Below are 9,724 nucleotides of genomic sequence, written 5' to 3'. Positions count from 1 at the left end.
TATGTAATTAACGCTACAGGCTCTATATTCACTTCTAAAATGGTGTGTACATATACATACATGCACTTTTGCACGTATGCGCGTAGAAAATTTCTAATAAAAACACCGCAGCTGCGTGTTGCATCCCTTCCCTTGCGAAATACTCTGTGGTTGTCAGTGGGCCCAGTGTTGACCGTTTTTGGTTGCACAGGTGTAGTGTCGAAGTGTGTATTCAAAGATTATTTAGTATAAGATAATTTTGCGTTTACAAAAAGTATTAGAAAATGTCGGAAATTTCGATGTCAAAATCATCTCATAATTTTGAAACAGCGTCTGGATCAAGAGCTCGAAGTCTTTCAAGGCTCCTTGCAAACGCTAAAAGTTGCTCAAAGTAAATTTCAGGAGTCCGGATCGTGCCTTGATAAAATTAATCCTGCCATGAACGGTAAGACTTTTGTTAGCTCTAGTATATTTATCTTATAGTATAATAGTTCTTCTAATTCCGGTATAACCATTGATTAAGGTTAAGGCACGTGAAGTTTACTTAATCTAATTTGTTTAAGTAATTCTTTGCAGGCAATGAAATTCTTGTACCATTGACTGGACCAATGTATGTTACTGGGAAATTAGCGGATACAAATAATGTATTAGAGGACATTGGAACAGGATATTTTGCCGAGAAGAGTGTCGCCGAAGCAAAAGATTATTTCGATAGAAGAGTTGCTTATGTTACGTTGCTTATGTTACATTATGATACACTTAACAGTACTGCAAACGTAATGGTGTGAGTAAGATAAATTAATTATACGCATATAGAAAAACATTACTAATTATTAATTACTAATAATAACATTACTAACCTTCGTTTTAAAAGTATGTTCGTTAATATACTTATAATAACAGTAATATATTTAGCAAATAATGTTGGATATAATTTATGTATACAATATATATATATACGATATTAAATGAATGTATATCTAGAAAATATTGAGAAATTGGCCACGAGTTCCAAGAGGCTATCGTTACAAATTTAAATCTTTATTTCCTATATCTTTACAAAATGATTAATTATAACTCACCTAAATTTCCTGCAGACATTGTGTAAATTAAACAAAACGACTAAGATCTGAAAATTAAAGTAAATTTCAGTAGTATTATATGTATAAAGCTGCAGCTGCACCGGTCGTCACGTTCGCGGTTCTAGATCTTTACGAAAGAGGGTCCGTGAGTCCAACAAGAGTCCCGCATACACTCCCTTTAGTTCGCATACTACTACACGTAACTATCGGAATGGACTTTTCACAGCCGCTATGAGATTCAAAATAACGTATTGTAACTTGCGGGGTCTTAGGGTTTAAATGTTATCATTGCGAAAGTAGATAAAACGTTTTGCAATAGATTGTAAACAAAACGTTATAAACCTCATATTGTGGAAAGTTAAACTTATAAAATATTGGGTTGGCAACTAAGTAATTGCCGATTTCCGTTATAGATATCTTTCACTCCCATTTTTATGATGTCGGTAAATGTTATATTATAAAATACTATATTATTATTACTATTTTATATTATTATTATTATTATTGTTATTTTTTATTATCCATGAATGTTAGCAACTGGACAAATTGAATGCAGCGGTCAAGGAAAAGCGACCAGAATTGGTCAATCGTAAAGGTGTCATTTCCAGCAGGACAATGCTAGGCCGCACACGTCTTTGTCCACTCGGCAAAAATTGATGGATATTGGTTGGGAATCGATGTCACATCCACCATATAGCTCTGATCTCGTGTCATCGGATTACCACTTATTTCGATCCCTGGACAACTCCCTTCGTGGTAAAACTTTTAATGATGATGACGCTTGTAAAATCTCAATTAACTCAGTTTTTGGCCTAAAAGGATCAGACTTTCTACGAGCGTGGAATTTTCAAGTTGTCAGAGAGATGGCAAAAGTTCATCGAACAAAATGGAAAATACATTACAGATTAAACTTCATTTCAAGTAAAAAAAATTTTTTTATTTCATAGAACAAATCGGCAATTACTTAGTTGCCAGCCCAATTACTACACCTTCGTCGTTAATAATTTTTACGTATATCGAGGACATAGAAATAGGATATAGGAATATTTGTTTATAAATTATAAATACATTTTTTATTCTAAAACCAACTTTTTTCACAAAATGTTTATTATGCACATTATTTAAATGTTTTTTTTTCAATGTAATAAATTAGTCACTGTTAATAATAACATTCTCTGCTGTTGCTGATAAAATAATTCTGTCACTTTTTAAGTTAATACATACTTTGAATTAAACTGACTTAAATGCATTAGTATAAATTAAGGCACTTTACTCTAATTTTTACCATTAACATTGTATTGATCAGTGTAATCTTAAAAAGAAACTACCTGAAAATATTATACCAGTATATGGTAATAAATACAGAATAATATCTATAGGCCTATTTTTGTTAAAAGAATATACTGTAGGCTACAGAACAAAATGTATCGTGTAAAATTACTTCAGAATAACGATACGTTGCAATGTGTTTTGTATTTATAACCTGTTATGAAATTTATACAGTTCTCTATTCATGAAGAACAATTTATTTAATGAAAAAACAATGTAAGAGGATTATTGAAGTAATCACTACCTAAATATTCCGAGAATAAAGCCGTCATTGATCCATATCCTATAAATGTCTGGGACAAACATTTTTATAAATAACAATTTTTATATCCGTACCTAGTGATTAGAAAATATAACATTTCAAAACAATATGTAAAATTAAAAAATATGGCCAATGCATACATACAAATTTAAACGGATGTATTAGATTATAATAATAATGAAAAGTATTGCATTAAAAACAGCTGCATTTTAGTGTGATTGTATATATCAGTTTTTATACAAGGCGTTCAATAATAAGTGCGAACAAATTTAAAGATTAATTCTGTATAACAATATAAGATATAACAATGAAATGTTTCCAAGTTATTAACAATTCAATTTATTATTGTTATTAAGAATCATCTCTTAAATTGTCTTTTATCTTTTCACGAACGCCTTGTATATCTTACAATTTATTTATTTATAATACGTGAATATATGTTTTATAACCAAATTTCTATACCCAGGTCAAAGGCCGAAACAAAGTAAACAATAATACTAATAATAATACATTCATACATAAAGACACGTATGTAGTAATTTTTTTAATTGATTCCCCTAATAAATTCTTTCTAATTTCGCTTTTTGTTAAAAAGAATAAAAAATATATACAATTTCCTTACTAAATCAATAATACGTGCATGATATATGTATTATATCAGGGCTTGGCACCAGTATGACTGTAAGATAATTATACTCATTAAATGTGTACAATTTGATAGTGCATAGCTGTACTTATTATACTAACAATTTCGTTCTGTATATTTGATCAAATTTTTGTATTTAAAAAAAATACAAAAAATAAATATACAGAAACTAAATTGATCAAAGCTAATAAATCATTCAAAACAGTGATTTTAATGCAGCACTTTCTAGAAAGAACCAAATCTTTTTTAACTGATTCTGCCATTTCACATCATTATAAATATCATAAAAATTAGTAAAACCTGTGCTCTTAAATAGCATCCAAACATTTTAGCAGTTTTATTGATTTAGAGACAACGACATTAGCGTTTTAATCCCGAGTAGTACCATAAACTACATGAAGAAATCCATTTAATCAATATTCTCATTAGTCAATGAATATTATACTTCAGTTGTATATTGCTATGTAACTCGATTAATTCTTTCTTATACTCTCGCAAAGAAAGGCAATCTTCCATTAAAGAATAAAACATTTTACAATACTGCTTTGTTGTAAAGAAACAGCTTCTTCCTAAATTCTGATTTCTACAGCATCAGACTTGGAAAAATAAATCATTGTCAAGAATTGAAATTCAATCGACTGCAATTGAAGATTACAATTTTGTCAAATTATGTAAAATAGATGAATTTTTAACTACTCCTTGTATATCTTGCCACCTAATCTCCCCGTTCTTTTCATTTAAAAAATCGTAGTAATGGCAACTTCATTCCTACCGCTTGCGCAGCTGCTATCTGTCATCTACTTTTTTGGCGAATTCATTAAATCTATGTGTTCCTTTTCTTCTTCCGTGAGAAATATTTTGGTAATTACTATATCACCTGTACTATATGTTTGGCAAGCCACACTATTTCTCACATTATGATCCGTTTGCGGACTCTTGGTTTTGTCCCGACATGAGCATGTACATTTCGATGGGGACGCGTCTGCACTGCTTGAAGAAAACTGATCCGTCACGGAACCAGTCACTGCTGAAAGAATAGCTTCCAGTTTTTCAATTTTTTCAAATCTGTCCATCCGTTCATCAGAAAGTATTTCGTCCATCATCTGCATTGATTCTGTAAGGCTGGGTGTATCTGTATTTCTCGGTGACAATATACCACCTGTGCAAATGAGTAAATTTGAATGTTTCGTATTCATGTAAATGTAAATTACAGAATTACACTGCCCAATTCATACGTTATTTGTTATAAATAGAAAATAATCACTATACGTTTTTGAGTTAAAAACATGCTTAAATGCCCGTAATGTCATGAAAATATATATTATTTAACTTAAAAGAGTTGATAGTATCGTATTTTTCAAGATTTATACACTTCTTATTATGAAATTTGTCCAAATTTTAGAGTAACTTTACTTAGGAAGAAGTTAACATTTTTGGGACATTGTTATTAATTACAAATAGAATATACCAGAGTGTGAATTTTCGGAAGTATAACTCTCCATACTATGATATTCGTCATCGACTTTATCTTCGTCATCGTCATCACTGCTATCTCCTTTATCTTGGCCTATATTTTCAAGTTTCTCTAATTTTCTGGCAACTTTGTAACTGCCTCTCAACTTCTCTTTTTCATCCTCGGTAAGATCCAAATAACGTAAAAGACGTATCTCACGATTACTTAAGACGATATTTTTAGTGGTTGTTTCCTCCATCCTCTTTTTCAAATCTGCGACTTCGGTCTCCACTTTTCGTTGCTTTTTGCGTGCCTTTACGTCTGCCGGCTTAATGTATATTTGTATTTGCTCTTCGCATAATTCAGCAAAAAGAGGTTGTACTTCTGGCTTTATTAGTCTGGCAATAAAGAATTGAAAAATAAAAGATAAGAAACAGTCTCATTACACAGTAAAGAAACTCAATTATAAATATAAACAAATCATCATAATAAAATAATAATAAATAGAATAAAAAGATATTTTTAAGATATTGAGCAAATAAATCATACTTAGCTATGGAAACATATATCTGAGGAACTAAGTTCAAAACGTCGCTGCTAGCATAAATAAGCATATCTCGTGTTAATGGACGCCGACACCAATACTTTTGATTATTACGGTAAGTGTTCTTGAATTGTTCCTTTAATGGATTAGATGGAGCACCATAAAGATCACATAATGTGTTTAAGTTAACATTTTTAACCTTATATACAGGTTTACCAGTTTCTTGATATTGAAGCACAGCATGAGCTGCCTACAAACAAGTTCATAATTTGAATTTCCAATAATTTATGCTTTTATTATTTTTCAATATTTAATAACAAAAAAAATACCTGCGTATCAAACACATTGTTTAACATGATTTTGAATTGTCTGTACAAATTGACACTGTCATTTCTACAGTCATGAATTACCTGAAATGCAATGTATAATGTTCATGGAATATACGTTTAAACGGATGGGCATACAGAATAAGAAAATATTATTTCTTACTTTAATAACATTTGGATGCTCTAGAAGTTTTTGGAGTCCTCCAGCTTGAACAATACTAGGACATGTAATTAGATCAAATACATATGCTTGTCCAGACATAGTACCAATTTGTATAAGAGTTAATTGTCCTTTAATTCCCAAGTTAATGCCTTCACAATCCATCGATACAACAATTTTACCATCCGATGGTGGTTTACGAGGATTTATTATATCATCAACAATTTGAAGACTTTCCCTTGGATTTACAATTACTCTAGTCTGTTGCAGTACTTTCAATTTCCATGCATCTCCCATTTGTGCCACCTGCAAACTACGATCTTTTTCTGTATTGTCCGCCAAAGTCTTCATTACAAGTGTATTTATTCTTTGCTTTAAAGTTTGCTGCTGCAAACTCACTGGAGGAGAATTATTATTGCTTTCATTTATTTGAGAATAAGAATTCTGTACAGAGTTAGCTTGGCTCACTGGATTAGCAGTAATAGATTCTGAATCAACTGGTGGCTGCAATGTTTGAGTATTATTTGACTGCACAACTTGATGCATATTTACTTGACTTGAAGTACTATTTTGATTTCGTACAGAATTGACGGGCTTTGTTTTTGTTTTTCCTTCTATTATGGAAGATTTCGGTCTCCCAATTAATGTCACCAAATTACTTTGAACGTGAAATGCATCTGGGAACATTTTTACAAATGTACATAAATCTTGAGGTGTTTTAAATATTGAAGTCCAATTTTCATAAGAAAATTTATCATCAACTATATTGAACATTTGATCCACAAGAATTGGACCTTTTTGTTCAATACATTCGCAAAGAAAATCCAGTAATTTTGCAGTAACATCTGGATCGATGGGTATATCGGGCTCCATTTTCATTGCAGGCTCTGCTTTCATGCCTTCGTACTGCTTCAACATTACATTATCTTCAGTAACTACAAAAGCATCTGGATATTTCAAAAGAAAATCTCTAAATTTCTTATAATGTTGTCCAGAAATATGTCTAACTTCTGGAGAAGCCTGAGATCGATGTCCCAAAAGGCTACTAATCGGCACCTCTGTACCAACTCCATATTGCATTAATTTATTTGTAAAATATTCTACAGCCTCTCGTGCATAATCACGTTTACTGCCCAATTTACATCCATTTTCTTCCTCAGCAATTTGTTGAAAAGTATTTACAGATACGTAATCGTCATTAATAACAAAAAGTATTGGATATTGAGATAAAAATTTCTTAAGGCCACTTTGAGATCCACCAGCTATTTGACGCATCTCCTTTGTGAATCCCTTAGCTCCAAATTGGCAGCTTAAATCATGCAGTGTACGTGGTCCGCCCTTATCCACAAGAAGTTCAAAGAAAAATAAGAGTGTCATATTTCTTACAGTCTCATATTCTAAGCTATCCATCTTTCTATTTTGTCCTCTGCTTTCAGTACATGTACATATGCATATTTTTATTTACAATCCCTGAATAATAGTGTCATGATATATCCTAAATGAAATGATTAAGAACATTAATATTACGTTGTAAGTCAAATAAATAAGAAATACATATATTCTCATAAATTCATTATTTTACAATTATAACCAATCTTAATTTGAATACCAATACAGTTATCAATATTTTGTACTTACTTACCATTATACTAACCATCAGATATTAAAAATGAAAGCATAAAAATAAATTATTGCCATCTTTTAATGTACGCATTCATAAGCACTGCATTGGTGATATTTTTGTTGAAAGAAATACTTGCTTCTAGTTTGATTAAATTCCAATGAGTAAACAATTGCACAGCCACCATAACAGAGGAAAAGCTAGATCTAAAAGGGATCAAGAGTACAAAATTAATTCCTTGATTATTAATTCAAAAATATTTTCCTATCGTCAATAAAAAAAATAAAAACCTTATAAGGTCTATACTTCTTTCAAATAGAACTCCCTTTTTACTAATATTGTACACGTCGTAGAAAACAAGAGCATTATAAGATCTTTCTTCTCCTCCTTTGTAGTGTACTTAAATTAACGAAAATTAAAAATAATGACATAACCTAAAAAGAAATGAAACATTAGTATTAATACATGCGCTTATCACCTATTTACCTATTACTAAATTTTAATAAATGTCGATAAGGTTATAACTTTAAACAATAAAATATTTCTGTACGTCGATGAAATTTTAAACAATTAAAGGAGGTATTGAATGGGTCAACTAGTGAATACAAGTGGGAAAAATATTGTCCATGTATGTATATATGCGATGTAACTACATAAATATGTATAAATTTGTACTTTCACGTTGTAAATTTATAAATTAGAAGTGTTACTTAACTATTTGCCATAATCTTATAATATATATCATATATGGGACATATGTCTGTAAATTAATTCACTATGTTACAGATACTATTGAGTAACAAGAAAATCACCCATGACAAATCAAATTCCTCCGAATAGTGTATATCAGATGAAGATTGAAAGATTAACGATACATATTCAAATTTTAAGATATCGCAGGTCAAACAACTCTGTGACATAGATTTAAAATACCACGCCAACAACGCTAATGAAACTCAATGTTATTCTTATAGTATACATCAAGTATTTCTCTATGTGTATTTTTGTAACAGGCAATGATATTTAGTTACGACGCTTTATTAAACGTCTTTTTACATACCTTGCCTAATAATATGCAGTAAAATTTCAGTCATCCGCCAATGTGGTGCACCGTGCAACATATCATTCTATACACATACTGACACACGCATATCCAATTAATTCTCACCTGGTAAAACAGACACCAGAGGGTGTATTAAAAGCGACGAATTGCTTTCTTAAAAAGATAACGTTTATACATACAACGGTTGTCCTTCACTTTTTTCTTTTTAATGTACTTGACAACAATATATTGCGATAATAATATAATGCAAACTCAGCTTTTACTTATATTGCCTAACTACATAAAGGGATACGTGTTAGAAAATAAAGAAATCATTCGTTGTTTGTGTTGCATTTTAAATTCAAATGTATATGTATAAATAATGAATGCACATCGAAATATACATGTACACACCTATAATATCATTACACTTACAGATCGACTTTGAAGTATCAAAGACGTTTTAAATATATAAAGCCAGAAAAAAATGATGCCAGGTAAAAAATTATATATATACGATATAGAATACATAGTAGACAATAGATATGTACACGTTACATACATATGTATAATTGTACTTGCAATATTACATGAAAACATTTTTAAAATATATAAATATTTCAATGTTTAAATGCATACATAAATACAAGAACACACACGTATTTGTCCAAAATTCAAATATGGATGTATAGAACTTCTAACTTTGTGTATTATGTATGTTCAGGCTCAGGAAATTGTGAACTTGTAGTATGTACATACACATACATATCACGCGGCGTGTTTCAAATATGGACCTGAAGGTTGAGCATAAACTGGACTTGGCGACGCGGGGAGTGAAGCGAACACGAAGACAGGGGTCAATACGTCGGCCATATTGATAGAAACAAACAGTGCTGTCATCTGTCGTCAAATCGTGATTATAATTTCGTTGCGACCATAGACCTAAGAATATATGGGCAGAGTCTTGGGCTAAGGGGGGATTGAGATTCGCGGAAGGGGGGAATACATGTATTTCGTCTATTTTCGTGCATTCTCAATTATATTCGGGTGATAGCATGGATCTAATAGGTCCATGGCGAGAGTCGAATGGACTTGGATGGTTCCGAGTGATTCCGAATCAAACCGAATACAACCGAAGTGCATATATGTAGTCCCTTCTTACGGTCAATTTCATTCCCCACTTGCCAAAAAGTTAAGGTATATGTGTTCCAACCATATATTTATATAGTAGTACGTTATAAATATATGGCCTAAAGCAGGGCTCGGAATTAACTTGCATG

The 9,724-nt window shown here is 31.2% G+C and overlaps 2 protein-coding genes across 4 annotated transcripts; one reads left to right on the top strand and one right to left on the bottom strand.

Moving 5' to 3' along the window:
- Positions 1-39: 39 nt before the first annotated feature.
- LOC117227788 (prefoldin subunit 5-like) lies at positions 40-2,680 on the top strand. The gene is made up of 6 exons (XM_076524270.1): positions 40-46; positions 112-203; positions 310-424; positions 556-763; positions 1,475-1,504; positions 1,596-2,680. Exons 1-5 carry the CDS (start codon positions 40-42, stop codon positions 1,497-1,499), a joined length of 447 nt encoding a protein of 148 aa, XP_076380385.1. The 3' UTR covers positions 1,500-1,504; positions 1,596-2,680.
- Positions 2,108-8,588, bottom strand: egl (Egl_like_exo domain-containing protein). 3 transcript variants are annotated; one of them, XM_033483348.2, is made up of 8 exons: positions 8,463-8,588; positions 7,693-7,836; positions 7,424-7,608; positions 5,785-7,276; positions 5,625-5,705; positions 5,301-5,545; positions 4,767-5,149; positions 2,108-4,457 (listed from the first exon to the last, which is right to left on the bottom strand). In XM_033483348.2, the coding sequence occupies exons 4-8, from the start codon at positions 7,189-7,191 to the stop codon at positions 4,096-4,098; spliced, it is 2,478 nt and encodes an 825-aa protein (XP_033339239.2). In that variant the 5' UTR covers positions 7,192-7,276; positions 7,424-7,608; positions 7,693-7,836; positions 8,463-8,588; the 3' UTR covers positions 2,108-4,095. The 3 variants fall into 3 exon arrangements, with proteins under 3 accessions (XP_033339239.2, XP_033339240.2, XP_076380353.1); XM_033483349.2 differs by having other exon boundaries at positions 7,436-7,608; positions 8,463-8,570; XM_076524238.1 differs by lacking the exon at positions 8,463-8,588 and adding an exon at positions 8,118-8,351.
- Between the last annotated feature and the right edge of the window lie 1,136 nt (positions 8,589-9,724).

This window comes from Megalopta genalis, chromosome 8, assembly GCF_051020955.1.
Source record: "Megalopta genalis isolate 19385.01 chromosome 8, iyMegGena1_principal, whole genome shotgun sequence".
NCBI classification, from domain to species: Eukaryota; Metazoa; Arthropoda; class Insecta; order Hymenoptera; family Halictidae; genus Megalopta; species Megalopta genalis.
This window is presented reverse-complemented; position numbering and strand designations above follow the sequence as displayed.